This window comes from Lissotriton vulgaris, chromosome 6 (assembly GCF_964263255.1).
Source record: "Lissotriton vulgaris chromosome 6, aLisVul1.2, whole genome shotgun sequence".
Lineage (NCBI taxonomy): Eukaryota > Metazoa > Chordata > Amphibia > Caudata > Salamandridae > Lissotriton > Lissotriton vulgaris.
The window spans coordinates 1,626,917,383-1,626,936,773 of NC_141694.1; the positions used below are offsets into that span (position 1 = coordinate 1,626,917,383).

Here is a 19,391-nt window from a genome sequence, read left to right on the forward strand (position 1 = left end):
GTTCCTGTTAGAAGCAAAGGGCTTTACTGCAATGTGTTAGATCATTGGTTTGTTGTAATGGTCAGAAACCTGAAGAGGAAAGGACTCCCTTTCATCTACCCTGAACAGATAACTAAAACAACTTTCTAAGTGGTGCCAGGGAACATGACAAGGGCTGCTAAGTCTGCCTGCCCTTTGCCTTGTCCTAAATTTCGCCCAACAGCTGGAATCTGCTGTTTGATGTTCTGCGAACGTTGGCACGGATGAAATGGCAGCCCCCTGGAACAGCCGCAAATCTGCTGCCACTGCCTTGGTTTCCCACCAAAATGATGGGGCTGTAGCCCGGCCGGGTTTGAACATTTCTAGGGGACAGTAAGCTTGTCCCAAAACAGGTGAGATCCATCAAATGGCAAATCCATCACATTTGCTTTGACATCCCACGAAATGTCCATTTAGCAGAGTGAAGGGTGGCATCTGATGGAAAAGAAAGATCTCATGTCTCTGTCCATTGAATCTACAGTGTACCGACCGACCAGCAGGATCTGTTTTACTGCATCCTGTCTGTTCTCCACAACCTCTGCAAAGCTGTCCTTTAGGTAGTCTGAGAGACTTGGTTCCATTTCGGTGCCATTTCAGAGTGAGAGCATACCACAAGAAAAGTCAAACGAAATTCAAGGTCCTCCAGGCTAAACTGATAAAAAAAATCTTGCCCATGACTTCCTGCTTTTTCGACTTGGGGAGTGCATACTGGGGATACAGGCCAGTGTTTTGCTCAGAATAAGACGATGCTTGCAGTAACAGGCTCTCTGGTGGAGAATAGAAAAGAAAGGTCTCCCAATTTCGACTGGGCGAGCTCATTGAGAGTGCTAAAGTAGTTGTAGCTCAAACTGCAATAACTGGCTTAAATTTGGGCTTCAATTAATGGAAGCAAAAGCTCAAACGTGGCAGGGGAGACCTCAAGAACAGATGTTAAGAAGAGGTTTACATTTATTTCTGGGAGAGGCAGCTTTAGTCCCACCACTCCATTTCCGAGTACAGCAGCCAAGAGTTTAACCTTTGCACAGGGCAGCCGTAAAGGGTACTCGGAGTTCACCTCTGAAGAGCCATTCGGGCCATTTGCATTTTGCAGTGCTACATAATATGCCGAATCTGTGTAGGCAAGGGGTACCAAACTGGCCACCTCAATGCAATTGCAGTCACAAAGTTTTACAAGGGGAGTTTGGGTGTCGTCAAAATTGGAACTGAAGAGGTCATCCAAAATCGGTCAATAGTAGTCTCTAACTAAAGGTTTGGTCTGGGAATTACTCCTTATATTGAGCCTCCTTTACCGGTCTGTGGTTCCCTCTGAGTGCTGCAAAATGGCCTTTGTTTTAGGCCCAGACTCCAGTGCCAGTGCCAGAATCAGCAAAGGTGCAACAAGTTGGGTTCTCGGCATCAGTGCAGATCCTGCTATGGTTAGAGGAGTGCCGCAAGTGGTCGTGGAGAGAAACACCTCTCAGCCATATCCTAGACTCCGCCCAGTCTGTTCCATGGGACTCATAGCTGCAACCCAGTGCCACAAAAAAGACAAGCATGAACTGTGTAAAGGCGATAACTTGCACTGGGTCACCAACCAGAAACTCCAGATAGCCCAGAGTAGCATTAGGGTAGAGAAGTCTCTTCTGCTGGAGTAAGAACAACAGTTTCAGCCTCTGAAGGAGGTCTGCTCGATGAGCAGGGGGGGGGGGGGGGGGGGGGGGGACATGGAGATTCACCTCTGTATGGAAACAAGCATCCTGATTTAAAGCCTCTCCACGTGGGGAGGTGGGGGAATCAGAAATGGATCTGTCCATGGCAGGAGTGGCAGGGTTTGAATCCTAGCTTTTTAGCTGAAGGGAAATTGCCTTGAAATGCAAAAAGGTGGAGAGCAGCTCAGGATCATAGCGAAGGGTGCAGAAAAAAAGGGAACAGATGTTAGAGTTCCGGCCTTGGGCTTCCAGGCTCAACAACATGTCTGGCCAGTAAACAACAGAGTGACAAAGCAGATGGCAATGTATTGCCATAGGAACTATTGGAAGGACATCTGGATTGAGGCCGACACCTAGGGGTATTCAAAAAGTGTGGAATCTGCAGGCAGAAGTATCTATCAGATATCAGTGTAAACGTGACTGCTCGAAAGTAAAATACAAAATTTCCTGTGGACCATACATGCTAAATATGTAGATACACTTTGTTGGACCACCAATGACAGTAATATGGATCAACTACAAATGGAAACCGGCTCTAAACTATAATACATATATTCATAAATATCTATATTCACTGAAAACACCAAAGGGTAAAGCAACATAGTTAGGTAAACTTGCCAGTGACAAAGGTTTGACTAAAAACACGGAAATTCACCGGTTATAGTTAGTAGAGCTAATTATAACTTGTGTCCTCGCCATGAAGCGCTAATTACCACATATTCTACACTTAAGGGAGTTGTTTCTATGATGGCATTAACAATGCCTCATTCTTTTGAGATATTTTGTACTTCCTTTCAGAGCTCTAATGCTAAACCCGTTAATAGAGCAATGTGTACAAAAGAAGCTTGGATGATGCAATCAGTGATGTCATCTGCGATGTCAGTGAGGTCATAGAACAGGGAGTTTTTTTAGTTCAAAATGTTAATGTTGCCACTGACATTCACCCGATAATGTTACTCGACCTTTGTTTTATTTCAGTGAATCTACTTTTGTTTTAAAATAAAACTTTTTATCACACCTAACTATAACATTACGTTAACCCTTGTTTTTTTCAGTGAATTTGTAGGTTTTTTTGTTAACATAAAGTAACTTTTTATTACCATACGTAAAGTCAACATCAAGTCACGCACAGTCTATTGAAAATGCATGGGGTTTTTGCGTTTTGGGACCCCTGCCCTTTTTTCTCAGCCCCCACTTGACAAATCCCCTCGAAACTGTCCATGCACAAACTCATAAAAAAATAGCACTTTTTGGAAAGTTTTGTGGGGGAGGGCGTCAAACGTGACAGTTATTAGCAACACAAAAAACATTTTCCTATGAAACAGCTGTGTTAACTAACTAGTGGCGACTGCCACTAGGTAACATATATGTGAGTGTGTGTGTGTGTGTGTGTGTATATTTATATATATACACACACACACATACACGAGAAAACCTGAATGGACAGGAGAGAAGCAAGAGTAGAAAGTAAAAGTGGAGCAAAAAATATGGCACGTCCTGGTAGATAAATAACTTCTGCATTGGAAACAAACTTTTACTTTCTGGGCAAAGTATGTCTACTTACAAGTAACAGTTAAATGCTGAGCAATACTTTATATTAGAGCAGGAGCATGACAAATAGAAAATGCTGCACACAACGCATGCGGAGATGTTGGGCAAAGACCATGTTACAGAAACTTCGAGATGTGGAGGGTGGAAAACAAATTCTATCAGTACCAGAAAACGCTTTGCACTTGTTGCTTCCCAATACACATTTACAGTCTGAAGCATATTGAGATAGTGATTTTACCTCAAACAAAGTATTTTTGTTGGGTGATGTACCAGGATTAGAATCCAGTCTGTCTTCACGTCCCATTATCAGCAACCTAGCTTTCGAGACCAAATCCTGGTCCTATTTAGAGTTCTTCAGTGAAAAGTGAAGCAGGGTAATGTTGTACACAGTTTTGCAAATAAAGGATAGCCTAATTAGAGTACCAAATCTTCAGACAAAACACACATACATACATATATACATATATACATATATACATATATACATATATATATATACATACATATATATATATATATATATATATACACATACACACACACACACGCACGGGTGCATGCACGCATGCATACACACGCATACATACACGCGTATGTATCTATTTCACATGGTCAGTAAAAAAAGTACACATAACTTAACACATATACGTACCAATGGTAACAGACTGTTGTGGCTGACTATTGACTTCCAAGGGCAACTTTCACATATGCGCTTTCAAGCAAGTGGCAGAAGACTGGGGCACCTATGCTGGTCATTCATAATCACTGCCATTAAAGACCCTTGTTTGGCTCATGCTTTGAGGCCTTTATATTCCTTGATCAATTGACAAAAGGAAATGTTGTGCAGTTCCTTAGAGTGGGGCACATCTTTACAAAACACAACAAACCTGCACAGACTCAGGAATCCATAATGAACCTACTTCTTCCATAGGGTTCAAGGTCTGCATAAATTTACTCTCCGATTTTCCTTTCCATGATTATCCTGGTCTCTAAGCAAACAATCCTTTCCCACAGATGCAGTAACAAATGTAAGTTCACATATAGCCTCATCCTGGTAAAAAGGAGGACCCTTGCATGCCAGCACAAATCTGGAGAACGTCCTAATCTCGGAACTAAATAGCACTTCCGCCTAGGTCAAGTCGTTCATCTCAAGCGAAGTGGTAATTACTCCTACTATGTCACGTAGTAGTGCATACACAGATTCAAAATACATTTACTTCTACAGAAAGAGCACCAATAAGCTATACTCTAGTCTATTTCCAATTCAGGCTTCATCCATCAGTGAAAAATAGCCCAGCATCATGTGTAGCCTAGATTCTAAAGCACACGCTCCTCCAAGCGCTTCAAAATAGCAGTAGGTGCACTGCTTCTGTCCGGCTTTAAGTCGTGTACAAGTGCGGTGTACCTAAAAAAAAAAGACTTATGATCCAGATTTTAATGGAGCGTTTGTTTAAAAAATATCTTTTAATTTCAGTAAAAATAAGATACCTTTATGTTATGTAACAGACTGCAAGTAAGCAGCCTTCAAAATCAAATCTAATCCGTAATATCCCCAAGCTTCTCCTAATTAAACTATTTTTCAAGTAAGAGGTTCCCAGTGGCACTGTGAAATCTACAAGAGAGATAGAGTCGAGTGTTTACATTCTCATTGGACATACTAGAGGTACCAGCCAACGCATTTGAATTCCAGCTCTTGCACAATGTAATTTTCGGACCCGTGATTGACCTGCAAACAAATTAAGGCATCTCCAAAAGCATTTTCAAAAGCTTAATGTTCTTGAAATATGTATCATGTACCATAACAAAATAATCTCACTGTGTCTTTCCTTCTCTAAACCCTTTTTTGAGCCCATGTACCCTTTATGATTCTTATCTGGTTAGTTGCAATTTGGGTCACTGCTCCACTGCAAAGGCCTAAATCCTAGAAACTTTGAAGATGCGTTTTCTCTCTAAAAGTTCTCTTGTTGAGCTCTATTGTTGGTTCTTCACTGGTTGTTCAAAGGATAAATTGCTGTTCATGGAAATTATTTCACATACAATTTCGTATTAAGGCTGTCAATTCAAAAATGACTGAGCTGCTTTACTTCCCTGCTGCATTAAGTCAACACAGTCAACTGCATGGCACTCAGGAAAGTGAATTACAACAATACTGTCACATCAGATTAATGCTGTAAATATTACTATATTTCTAAATTACAGTGGTAGTGCGTACACACGCAGATGTCACTACAAAAGACTACCAAGGAAGTCAATCTCCCATAATCAATTCTTTATTTCAGAAAATCTAACCAACAAAGTACACATTGGTTTAGCAAAAGTCACAAGTGTTGGTAGGTGATACAAACTTCAGACTAGCTCTTCAAACATGACACTCAGTGGATGCATGACATCACTTGTGCACGTCTTAGATGAGATTCCTAGGATTGAATAGGTACAGATAAAATCTTGCTAGCTTACAGAATAGTCATTACTCGACCCACTTAATGTAATTTACAAAGTATTAACCGAAAAATAGTTAGCAAAAAAGTTCTCGAGCAAAAGTAAATGGCACAATCAAGCTAACAGTTATTACATCAATATAATAAGCATGAGGTCTATTGATAATAAACCTGGTTACATTTATGGTTTAAACAGTTTAAAACTCAATCTGAACACTGTTACTTGAAGATTTACAAGTATAGTATAGAGAGAATTGTTACTAGAACAGAACATCTTCGCAGGGTTTCCCATTTATCAATTTTCACAACAGAAATATTAGCTTTTGTTTAATATAGAAACAGTTCAACACATCCGAGTGCATATCCTTGATATGGAAATGTGGACTTGCCAGTACATTAAAATAGAGTGAAAAAAGAGATACTTAAAAAAACCAACGTGCATTAAGTCACATCATGCTATGTAAGAATTTAACATTCCAGCTACTGTAAAAAGTCATGATTATTATTGCAACAGAATGTTTTCGTTAACGGGTTAAAACAAATGAATAACATTTCAAAAGTATTTAAAATCTTTATTCTTTCTTTGCTAGGTAGTAATTTGTGGCAAAAAAATTTAAACTAAGCATTTAAAATATCACTATAATGAGCAGATTTAAAAAGACCATGAACTCAAAATGCAGTAAAAAAAACATGTCACTCATTTAACGAGTATCGGAGTCCTTAGTTCAACTCTTTCTCAGCCAGATGACTTTTCGATTCAGCATCACTGCCTGCCGTCGAAGTGCCAGCTGAATTGAGTGGCGCAGCAGCAGTTGGTCCACCAGTATTTTCGTGTCCCTGTACTTTAGCTAGCCTGTAACTAGTCAGCATCTCTTCCAGAAGTTGACGGTAGTTTCCCCTATGATTAACTCTCAGTTCTCTGAGAGCTTCCAAAAGTGTCCCTCGCACTCCATTTTTCTCTGCTCCGCTTGGGTCCTTTTGAGATTGAAGACCCCGGTGTAAGTAAATGCACTTTGATAGCTTGACAAAGATTAACAAACTTCAAAGATCACTGCATTAAAATATCATGTACAATTTTAAAAGCTCAAATCGGCTTAATAAACACGGGCAAATGTAAACAAGTATGCAATCTCCTAGTGCATTGAAAGACTTAGCTGAGTTATGAAAAACGATCCTCAAACAACTTGGTCATACATGGCGATATAAAAACTCAGACCTAAAATACCAAAGATACACAGTTTCTCTGTTCATAGATCCCTTACTATAACTTAGCTTCTTTACACGGACGTAGCCTGGTAAATTAAAAAGTAAACCCACAGAACACTGTGGACATGTGGGAGAGCACATTAACAGGCCATATTTAAAATCCTGTGGGCACAGGCCACTATCCACGGCCTAAAAACGTGCAGCTGGTCGGGTGGAAAGGACTTGGGTGGAGGGCCTGTAGCCACAACTATAGACTATGTGTAGCAGGTTAAAGAGGACGGTGTCCAGGCTTCCTTCCAGAGTCCACTGTGCACAGCCAAAGAGAATGTGCAGCTGGGTTGGTTGGGAGGATGCAGGGCGAAAGACCTGGCCACAGGCCAGCCACGGCCCAGAATGAATATATTAGTTGCTTTGGCCGAGACGATGGCCTATCATTAAAATTCCTTAAAATATTTTATACTTTTGCCTCTCCAGCCAATGCCACTTCCCATACACAAATCACTCATGACATCTTTATTTACACTATAGAATCATACGACATTACTGTGAAAATGAGCCAAGCCCAAAAACACGTTAAATACTAACAATCACACTTAGATTTAAAACATAAAAATAGTCAAATTCCAGGCTATTGAGATGTTCAGAGTATGCTACACTATTACAAATGAATTGTAAATGTACGTTTATTGGTACAGCACAAAGGCAAATGTTCCTGTTATTACCACAGTGCCATGTTATTATGAGAACCCAGCATACGTAACTAAATACGTTTTACAGCTGCCTGGCTGATGGATTCCATGTTACAATCACTTCAAAGAAAAACCATCGTGTAACACTCTGATGGACCATTTAATTCGTTGTTATAATACTATAGAGTTTAAAGCCACCTGTGCATGGCTTCAGATAAAATAAAAATGTTTAACACGACTGAAACCACACTTAATGATAAACTGCATATTATACATACATAACAAACAGATACACTTCTACCGGTGGCAGCACAAATTAACATGTCCAATTGCTTGTTACTAAGAACGAGTGTAGTAAAACACAGATTCCCTAATTACTACAGAGGTAACGTAATTTATAAATTGTAATACTTTAGGGCCACTCAACTGATTAAGGAAAACACTCCTTCAATACCTTAGCTTCCATTAAATTCAAGAATCGCTTTACAAACTAGGGGCAGACGAAATGTTTAAAACTGATTTAACCCGTTATGCTCCGTTTAGGAAAAAGTATCTGCTTATAAATTCTGCACATGGAAAAACGGTCACAAACTGTAGAGGCAGATCCACTGAGAGTATTATGCCACGTATTTCCAAATTTAGGGAAGGAACTGGCTTCATTAACCACCCGCGGCTTTTCCTTTTGCAGCCACGGCCTCTCTCTATAACCATTAATGGTATTCGCGTAATACATTCTGCTGCATGCATAGATTTTATATATTACTTTTACATAAGGTCTAATTTTCTATTAAAAACCTTTAGGCTTTGCCTAATACTGCTTAATAAATCTGCACAAAACTCACTAAACAAATAGCGCTCTGGCTACGTTTCTGCATGCCAAATTTCATGGCAAACCATCCAAGAGGAGGGGGAAAAAAAAAAACATTGGCAAAGTTAAAAGGTCTCGTCTTTGCCAATGCCTTCAAGCCATGCTGTACATCATCGGCATGATACTCTGAGGATAGGTAAAGGGTTAAAGATAAAACAAAAATGGCTCGATGATGCAGCTCTGTCATTTTGTGGGTGCCCACTCTATTTTTTTATTGGATTCATAATTTAATTAAAAAACAACAATTCATGCAAAAGCACTTTCAAGGCACACAGGCCAGCTCTCTGCAAAACAATAGACTGCTGGTGGTGGCAGGAGGTATAAATGGGAGTGACTGGGAGGGTAGGGAAGCATTCGGAAGCGGGTAGGGGTGGGGCAACAAGGGGAGGAGTGAGGGTAGGGCAGCAATGGGAGGAGGGTAGGTGTGAGGATGGGGCAGCAACAGGAGAAGGGCTGGTGGCAAGCAACACTCGAAGGAGAAGCATACAATTGAGGTCGCAATGTGAGGGGGTGGGTGGGAGTAGCACACGAGGGCTAACGCAACAACGAGGGGCAGGGAGAAGGACAAGTGAGAGCAACATGGAGTGCCGAAGGGGAAAGGGGAAGAAAAGTACATGAAGTAGACAGCTGGAAAACACATACAGTATCACGAAGTGCTTAACCAAAAAGAAAAAAAACTGCCTGCAGAGTAGGCAGTGGAAGGACAAGTAATAAGGATTTGCACCCAGGGAGGGGCACCCACGTAGAAGGAAAGTCCCCACAAGCTAACAAACTGAAAGCAAGTAAATGAGTGACAAAGACAACCAATGATAAGCAACAGGCTTTAAGTGGACAATAGGTATTTTCGCAGGACAGAGAGCTTGTGCTATCTGGTAGGCACGACATAAAAAGGGAGGGGGTTAAACAAATAAGAACATTATTATCCATATTAAATTAAAAGAAAAAATGCTCTTTGCTGCAGCAGGAACTGCTGAATGGAATTACACCAAGCCTGGAATCAAAGTAGAACATTCCTCAAAGAGTGTACCTGGTTTGGTATAAATCTGTACATTAGGCTTTCAGATGTTTACTATACAAAAAAGTCTAGAGTGAGCTTCAGTGAGTTCATTACAGGGCTGTCCTGTCAGTTTTTGATTCAGAATTTTTGTGTTTGGCAGATAGGACAAAATATAGCAAACAGTTCGTTTAACTGACTACATGTGCTTTCAATTTCATGCTGATCTGTTAAAGGGGATAGGGACAATGGGGGGAACATTTGCTATTAACTTTAGAACAGTTTGACAAATCCAGACAATGTTAAAGCAAAAATTTAGCTGTTTGACTTGATGCCCATGATCATTCCACATTGTTGTTTCAATGTTAGTTGGCCTTCCATCACCTTACATTCTTGTAGTTTCATAACGTCATCTTCAGTTTTTCAACAAGATTTTCCAATTTTTTTTCTCAATTCCTTGAAAAACGTACTTGGTGCGTTGCTTGCAATACATAGTGTGTTCACTAGTACGTTTCCTTGCAACTTATTATAAAATCCTCAATCATATCACCCTGTTGCAAAATTACAAATGTTGACCCCATTTGCGAGTTGTTCTTTAGGTCTTGTCCATTTAATGTTTTCTTCAATTTCTCCACAATGGCACCATCTGAATTTCTTGTGCAAATTACTGCCCCCATCTGTGTTTGTTACAATATTTCTTTCCTTAGCCAGTTCACCATCTCTATTTGAGTATTGGAGTTCCATTCCTATTTATTCATTCAGTGTAAGAGTATTGTTTAGTTGGGAGCCTAAATATAAACGCTTCAGTGTTGTGCATGATAAGTATCCATATTCTGTCTTGGAATGCACCGCTAAGTAGTGTGCTGGAATTTGAGATGTGAGTTAATGCACAAACTATGCTGACTGTTATGGTAGCTCTGCACCTCCTGTCCCATGAGGACTGTTTAGGTTATCAGTTCAGAACATTAACCCCCACTGTCATTGTAGCTTCGTTACACGAAGATCTCATGGGTCAGAAGCAAGAAAGAGACAAAGGGCTAGGAGAAAATAATGATTTACAAATCTGTCTGGGTGATCTTTGTTACGGCTATCCTATATACAATTCTGATAATGAGTTGTCTTGAGATTGTAATAACTGAACAGTTGGGACCTTTGGTATGTCTATATTACAGTTTACCAATGCCAGCAATGTGGCAGATCTCTCCAGCTACTGACTGATTGTTTGGAAGTATACTGTTGGCAGAGATGGAATATTTGTTTATGTATGGTATAAAGTAGGATAACAGGAGCCCTGTTATGACTTAGACTGAATGTGACAGTACACTGGACCGCTGTGTGTTTAATATGCAGCCTGCACTGCTTACAGTCATCTGTGCTAAACCATAGTTGCTTAGTTTCTTTTGTAGGGCAATTAGCATGTTTTGGCGCCAGTCCAGATTAGAGGAGTGCAAGTCTTCCAAGATGCAGCAAACCATATTTTGGTTGAATGTCCATGCTGCTTAGCAGGTTACCAATGTATTACTTTCAAGCATCTGCCAAGCCTGATTCTGTGTTGTTGTGTTTGAAGGTTAACCAGATCAACAGCTGTTGGTAAGTCCCGCAGTGCAGGAGGATTATATTTGTCCAGGGTTCGTTTTAAGTCATCACAGATGGTTAATGCAGACTGCGTACCTTTACCAGGCTGGAATTCATATTGTTGATCCAAAAGTTAACCTCCACAAGGTTAGAGAAATCACCCTTTCAATAAGCTTACCCAGGAACGGGCAATTTGATATTGGCGCCAGCAATAGACAGGGATAGATGTATCCTTCTTTTTAATGACAATTTGAAGTAGGTTGCCTTCCCAGCTGGTGGGAAAGATCCCCAATCTAATGAATTAATATATTGCTAGTCAATGATCTAGCACATTCATGAGAATGTGAATGTTTTTGAACAGTTTTGCAGGAGCAGGCTCTGTTATTCCAGCAGGGTTGCTTATGGTTGATGTTAGTTTGAAATTCTTTGTTGGTAAGCATTATGAAAGAGGTAAGACGGGAGGTTTTTTAATTTTAGAAAAATTGTCCCTTGAACATGGAAAGGCTAGTGCATTGTACAACCGGTAAAAGGGGGATTATATTGCGGTTAACATACATTTCCCCAAAAGAATATTAACTGCACTTTAAATCAGTGTCCATTTTGATACTTGGCCTACTATTTATGAGCCTGGAAAATCTCCGCCTTATATGCCATTCTTTTTGATTTAGAGATATACATGGGCTAAATAACCATGTCTACACTGATCTGAATCATTTGGAATAGTCCACTAAGAAGTCACTCAACAAGCGATAATTACTTTGTTGGTGTACTTAAGGAATAAGAGATCTGTTTTAACTATTTATTCCTCTTTTGAGTAGGTTGTGTTGGACACAAGAGCATTTGCAATGTTTTGTCCGTCACTTTTCCTTCTTTACTTAGGTCCAACTGGCACTCCTAGCTAGAGTGAGGGACCAAGTTGAACTCCAGAAAAGGATCTTAATACACTAAGATAGACTACTGTTATTGGTAAGCCTTTTTGACGTATTCTATAGCGCCTTTGTTTTTCCTTTTGCCTCTCTTGTAGGTGTATAATTATGTGTACAATTTCCTTACATAAGAGGATTGTTGCCCCATGCCATATGAATGCAGTTTAAATATAAATATTTTTTGTGGTTAATTTCCCCCTTTTTTCTGTAAAGGTTTTCAGCAGGTTCCAACTATGTAAAATACCAATATATATAGTTATGTAAATATTTGTATATATATATAGCACTTTGTGATTAATTGTGAAAACATTGATTGTGTGTTTTTTCACTCTTCTCCTTGTAGGTTAATTATGAGCACTTGTTTTAAACCGTAAATATCTTATAAATCTGTCAAAGTTTTAATCTATACATTGTAAACTTATTTGTAGCCCTGAAGAAGATCTTTTGGGTCAAAACGCATTGGCTACGGTCGTTTTTAAGAAATTTTTTCAATAAAGAAACAAAGAAACAAGAACCTGCCGAATTGATGTGCTTCTCTTCACTTTGCTTGTACTTGTAGAATATACTAATCTTTGCACATGTTGGAGAGGTGCATGATTGTTTTTTTTCGAAGATTTTAATCCATACGTAAGTTGTTCATCCTGAATATGACTCACTACTAGAAGGCTTATGTTACTTACCCTGTAAGCATCTGTTCTTGGTATGCTGAGCTGTAGATTCACATACTTTGCATACTCATGCAATCTAGTGTTGGGTCCGGATGTTTGCAGGTTGTTTTTCTTCAAAGAAAAAGTTCTCTCCAGTCACGAGGGACGGCGACTGCTCCTTTCTATGACAGTGCACATGGGCATCAACTGCACTGTTCGATTGCTTTCCCGCAAGAGGGTGAGAATGGATTAAGTATGCGTTGTAAGAGATGCATGTGTAATGTAAGTAATAAGAACAGCAACAACCATAGGTGTTCGAGGAGGAGGGAGGACGCATGCCATGAACGGATGCTTACAGAGTAAGTAACCTAATCCGTTCAAGGCATGTGTGCTTTACTTAGACTGTGTACCAGTATCCGTCACAAGCGATGGCTAACGAGTGGGAGTTGCAGTTGTTTGAATAAGTGTTTTTAGCCCTGCTTGTACAAACACTGGCTTGTTGACGTGCTAATACAGCCACACAATAATGTTTAGTAAATGGCTGTGGTGTAGACCATGTAGCTGCTTTACAAATGTCATCTATAGGAAGGTTACTCAAGAAGGCCATAGATGTTCCTATTTTACAAGTAATATATGCTCTAGGAGGTATAGACTTCTTTTAGCTTTAATATAGCATGTTTGAATACATTTATCAATCCATCGCGAAATGCCAGACTAAGAACTGGGTTTTCCTTTATGGGAAGAAATTACAAGAGCAATCATCAGGACTCATGGAAAGGGGCAATCATATCCCCAATACATAAAAAAGGGGACAAGAACTCAGCAAGCAGCTATAGGCTGGTGGCTTTAATTGATATCGAAACAAAATATTATGCTGGATTACTCCTGGGCGATTGCACTGCTAGGACAGACGAAAAAGAAATCTTACCCATCAACCTAACAGGCTTTTTCAAGGGCATGATTTACAAAAAGGGGGTGGTGATGAACAGAGTGTCTGAGTTAAACAGACCACTCTTACCCAGTCCAAAGATCAGGGCTTTATCCATCACCGTTATTTATCTCACTGCCCCATCCCAGCTCAGAACCTGGCTATATGCAAATCAGTCTGTCCCTGGCCCAGTGCATCGTGGGAACAGGGCAGACTAAACTACCAAGCCAATTCTTCACCAGAAAGGAGACAAGCTACCGGGGACCGGTTTCTGGCATTTCAGCCTTCTTCGGCCCGGCTTGCTTGAATCCTGATGGAGCAGTGAGAAAGGGACTCATGTCTGAGTATACCCTGCCACACCTATAGTGGCCAAAAACGATTTACAAAAAGGGGGTGGTGATGAACAGAGTGTCTGAGTTAAACAGACCACTCTTACCCAGTCCAAAGATCAGGGCTTTATCCATCACCGTTATTTATCTCACTGCCCCATCCCAGCTCAGAACCTGGCTATATGCAAATCAGTCTGTCCCTGGCCCAGTGCCCCTTGTTGTAAATATTTTTGTCCACCCTAAGCGTGGAAGGGTATTCTCAGATGTGAGACCCTTGCTCATTGCACCATCAGGATTCAAGCAAACCGGGCCGAAGACTGCTGTAATGCCAGAAACCGGTCCCCGGGAGCTTGTTTCCTTCCCAGTGTAAGAATTGGCTTTTGTAGTTTGGTTTGCCCTGTTCCCATCATGCACTGGGTCAGGAACAGACTAATTTGCATACAGCCAGGTTCTGAAACTGGGATGGTGCAGTGAGCTAAAAAACGGTGTTGGATCTAGCCCTGATCTCTTGACTGGGTGAGAGCTTTCTGCTTAATTCAGAGACTCTGTCCCTCACCACCCCTTGTTGTAAATATTTTTGTCCACCCTAAGCGTGGAAGGGTATTCTCAGATGTGAGACCCTTGCTCATTGCACCATCAGGATTCAAGCAAACCGGGCCGAAGACGGCTGTAATGCCAGAAACCGGTCCCCGGGAGCTTGTTTCCTTCCCAGTGTAAGAATTGGCTTTTGTAGTTTGGTTTGCCCTGTTCCCATCATGCACTGGGTCAGGAACAGACTAATTTGCATACAGCCAGGTTCTGAAACTGGGATGGTGCAGTGAGCTAAAAAACGGTGTTGGATCTAGCCCTGATCTCTTGACTGGGTGAGAGCTTTCTGCTTAATTCAGAGACTCTGTCCCTCACCACCCCTTGTTGTAAATATTTTCAAGGGCATGGGCACAACAACAAACATACTTGCCCTGTTCCTAATGATTGACGGGGTGAAATCAGCAAAAAATCCTATTTTTGTGTTTCATTGATTATTCGTCAGCGAATCGACAAAATTGACAGGAGCAAACTCTGGTGCAAGGTCCAAGATGAAAAAATACCACCGTTCTCTTAAACCAGCTAATACTTCTCCACACAAACTCGTGGGTCAAGTTAAACAAGGAAATGGAAGTGCCTGTCCCGGAGAATTCCAACAACTATGGGGCTTAAACAGGGATGCGTCCTGGCGCTGACACTTAATTTGTTTATGTCTGATTTGTCCTCTGAACTGGACTGTTGTAACTCGCATGCGCAAAACATAAAGGGCTGCCACTCTCGAACTTGTTGTACGCAGATGATCTCGTGCTGGTTAGTCGAACCCCTATCGGCCTTCAACATCTACTAGACACAACCAGCAGATATTCACTAAACAAGGGTTTAACCATTAATTACGAAAAAAACAAGATAATGAGTATTGACTCAAGAAAGGAAACTTCCAAATTTCACTGGCACACTGCTAACTCAATAATAAAAATAGTTGAACAATACAAATATCTAGGAGTGATAATGGACAACAGGGGCTCCTACAACCAAAACAAAGACGTCATCAAAAAAAGAGGTAACTCCATTGCTGCAGCAATGAGATCCAGTAAGAATAAAATCACTGGCCCAAACCTTACTCCTTTTTTTAAAAGTTTGGCAAGCAAAGCTCATTCTGGCAATCACTTATGGGAGCGGGTGCATGAGGGGAAGAGATGCGGCCATATTAGATAGCAAGGTTTCAAGAGCGGCCAGAATGATTTTCAATTTACCCAAGTACCTCTCGTTTGTCCAGATAAGACTGGAATTAGGCATACTGTGCCAAGAAATAGCCTGCAAAGGAGCTTACGCCAAGAGCTGGTACAGGATAAAAAATGTCAAACCAGGATCTTTGAACTCATACCTATGGAACGGAATACATCAAAAGACTGTGCAGCTAGGAGCTATCGGACAGCATCAAAAGTGTGTTTAGACATGACCTTGTGTATTGGCTTCAAACAAATTGTAAACAGCCAGTGAAAAATCTATCCCCACTCTCAGAAAGATCCCATGAATGGTTTATTGTGCAATGCAACATTACGCCCTCTCTGCAGCCTTAACTAGGGGTTGGTTTCAACAGGAGGAAGAAAGAAAAATACCTCCACTTTTGAATGGGCATTCTACCAGTATTGCCGCATCTTCCTCCCTGGAAACGACTGCTGGGCCAGACAACTTGTCGTTTATGCGACAAAGCCAATGAAAGTGTATTGCACCTTCTGTGTATTTGCAGAGAACTACAAGTCGAAAGACATCAGCTTCTGTAGCCTTCTTTAAGTAAGGGAATAAGAACCTGCAACAAGCAGTGATGGCATGCCTCGGAGGGGAAGACGTTCAGTTAGCATGCCGTTTCGTGCAATTTATGGAAGCGGCAGGGAAGAAACTGTCGCCCTTGACCGGTATGCTTCATCGCTGCAGCAAAAAGACCTCTTTTAAGTGCGGACTCTCACATGGGAATTAACTGGTAACCCGTTTTTGCACTGAAAGGTTGTAGCCGTTTACCATTGTACCGCACTATACGACAACTATGGACAATAGCCAGTACAATGTACGGATGTTTTATGAGATGTCGTTTTCGCGTATTTTACTTAAGGTTTGAATAATTTGACATATGTTTCATTGTAGCTATTATTAGGAATGGGAGTTTATGAAATGTTATTTTTAATCTGTTTAAATTGCGAATATTGCTGCTATAATTATTTTTTTATGGATTTGTACAGGTTTTAATTAACCAGACAATAAAATTAATTACCTAAAAAAAAGCAGCTCTATCTAAACATTTATAACACCCTAAAGACAAGACCTATTGGCCATGCCAATGCTTGTTGAACATAGCTGTCCTATTGTCAGTCGGAACTAAGACAACTTTCCCAATTGGGTGAGGTAGAAATGCTTTGAGCACTAGGTGAACAGCTAGAAGCTCTAGGTAGTTGATGTGGAGACTTTTGTGTTTGGTGTCCAAGAGACCTTGAACTTTTAGATGATGCTGATAAACACCCCGCACTGTAAGGGATGCGTCCGCTGTGAGCACGACTTGTGGAAAAGGGTCGATAAAGGGCTGCTGTTTTGACAAGTTTTGGGTGTTCCACCACTGCAGAGAGCGATGGGTGCGGCTGTCTACCAACACTAGATCTTTTAGTTGACCCGGTCATAGATTTCATTGTTGGGCTAAGCATTCCTGTAGAGGACACGTTTATTAATTTTGCATGAGGTACTATGGCAATGCAGGACACCATCATCCCTAAAAGTCGCATGAACGTTCTTACTGTTCTATATTGGTTGCTTTGAAATTGTAGTAGCAGTGTTTGAAAATTGTCGATTTTTGGCTGGGATAGGCTAACCCTGCTAGAGTGTTTAGGATGGCTCAGAGATAGGGGTGGCAGCTATGTAGGTTCAAAATGGGATTTTTGTACATTGATTGTGAATCCCAATTGATGAAGATTTATTGTTGCAAACACTTGAGGTGTGTGTTGGTTTTGATGAGCCAATCGTCTAGATATGGGAAGACATTAATTTGTTGTCTTTTTAGATGAGCTGCTACTACTGCTTTTGGTGAACAGGAGCATTTTGAATTGATAATGTTTTCACGCTACCACAAATCTGAGGTATTTGCAATGTGGTGGGTGAATAGGGATGTGAACTTAGAAGTCCTTTAAGTCTAGTGCTGACAAAGTGGTTTGTTATAAAAGGGGAAGCACTTGTTGAAGTGTGACCACATAGAAGTGTTCTGATAGTATGTATACATTTGGAGGCCTGAGATCCAAAATTGGTCTTTTTGGGGATTAGGAAGTAAAGTGAGTAAACAACTGACCCTTGGTGTTGGAACTGGTTCTACAGCTCCTATTGTTAGAAGAGCTTGTACTTCTTGTTTGAACAGTTGTTGACGCTCTAGAGAGCTTGTGAATGCAGGGTGGAATATTGGGAGGATTGCTTGTGAGCTCCATGCAATAACCATGTTGGATAATATCCAACACCCACTTGTCTAATGTTATTGACTGCCAAATGGAAAGAAATTGTTAAAGTCTTCCCCCGGACAGGTGTATGATCATTGTGGGGTGGGGGCAATTGTTATGAAGTCACGGTTTGTTGGAAGATGGAGACAAACGTGTTAGGGTACCTTTACTGCTGCCTTAAAAATTGTTCCTCTGTATTTGCCTTTGTAAAATCCTCTAGAGGGGAAATAGTGATTCTGTGTTGGCATCTGTGGAGGTATTTTTGGAGCCTCCCCTATAAAATGAGCGGCAAAAGGATCCTCTGTTACAAGGTGGCTTAGTGCCTCCATAGACTATGCTACTTCTGTTATCTTTCTCCATTTTCTCAAGTTAATCATCCACCTGAGGACCAAATAGATGTTCCTTGTCGACTGGGGAATTTATTTTGGTTTAAAACTAGAGATTCGTAACCATGCGTGTCATCTAAGGAGAATACAAGTGTTGACTCCTCTAGCTGCAGTATCTAATGCACATCTAAGAGGGAATAGAAATTAGTTCTCTCTTGTATTAATTCCTGCCCTCTTTCTGTGTTCTTCTGGAAGATATTGGAGTAAGTCTTCCATTGCGTCCCAGTGGGCCTGAACGTATCTAGCCAAATGACCTTGTGTATTGGCTATACGCCAGTGGTTGGCTGATTGTGCAGGCACTCTTTTACCCAAGGCATCTATTAGTTTGGACTCTTTGTCCGGAGGATTGGTGTGTGGAGAGCATTGTGGTGCGACATCTAGAAGGTCTACTGGTGGTACAGTAGGTACAGGTGGAAGGGTAGGAGAAATAAGAAGAGGGCTAGCAGCCATGTCCTTCTTAAGAGGAATATTGTATCGAAGTCTATTTTTCTTTTGGAGATTGGTATCACTGGTTTTGTTATGTAGGTCTAGTTTCCAGATTTATATACAGTTTTTTTCTGTTTCGGATCCAACTTTTGCTGCATGGTCTCCAAAATTGGCTCTGGAGGCTTTTCAATATTGTCTTTTTGTTTCAATACCAAAATGTTTGGTGCCAAGCTGGATTTGTCTTTCGGAGCAGAATCTTTAGGTGCCGAACTATCTTGATTCGAACCAGAGAGCTTACCTTGTGCTTTTGGTGCAGAGCCAGAGGGTGGGGCATTAAAAGCAGTCTCTTGGTGCCTACCATGGCCAGATAGCAGTAGTGACCCAGAAGCCTTATGTTTGATGGATGCGTGTTTTGTGGGTAAAGGGGCTTTGGCATTCACAGTATTTTGACCGGCTGGACAGTCTTGGGATTCCAATTCTATCTCCAGCTCAGAATCTGAATCTTGGACGGAGAAAGCCTCTTCTTCCTCCGCTGCCAACGCTTCCATTTCTTCTTGTTCGATATCTTCTCTGAAGATATCAGGGGTCTCATCGGTGTTTTGTCGCTGCACCTCTTTCCGTCATGTCCAGTCGTCTCGTGGGTCTTTTTCGATCAGAATGAGCAACAAGCGTTGCAGGCTTTTTCCTTGTGCTTCGGAGATTAGCACAAGTTAGACTTTGTGAAAGT

The 19,391-nt window shown here is 41.0% G+C and overlaps 1 protein-coding gene across 2 annotated transcripts in view; it reads right to left on the minus strand.

Moving 5' to 3' along the window:
• PPM1B (protein phosphatase, Mg2+/Mn2+ dependent 1B) overlaps positions 1–19,391 on the minus strand; it is a 183,418-nt gene that overhangs the window by 26,910 nt on the left and 137,117 nt on the right. Inside the window, exon 6 of one of the 2 annotated variants that reach the window (XM_086927795.1) lies at positions 5,512–6,670. The exons of the other annotated variant lie outside the window; for it this stretch is intronic. Within the exon in view, the coding sequence (XP_086783921.1) occupies positions 6,416–6,670 (255 nt within the window). The 3' untranslated portion in view covers positions 5,512–6,415. Of the gene's footprint in view, positions 1–5,511; positions 6,671–19,391 lie in introns of those variants that run through there. 2 annotated transcript variants of the gene reach the window in all.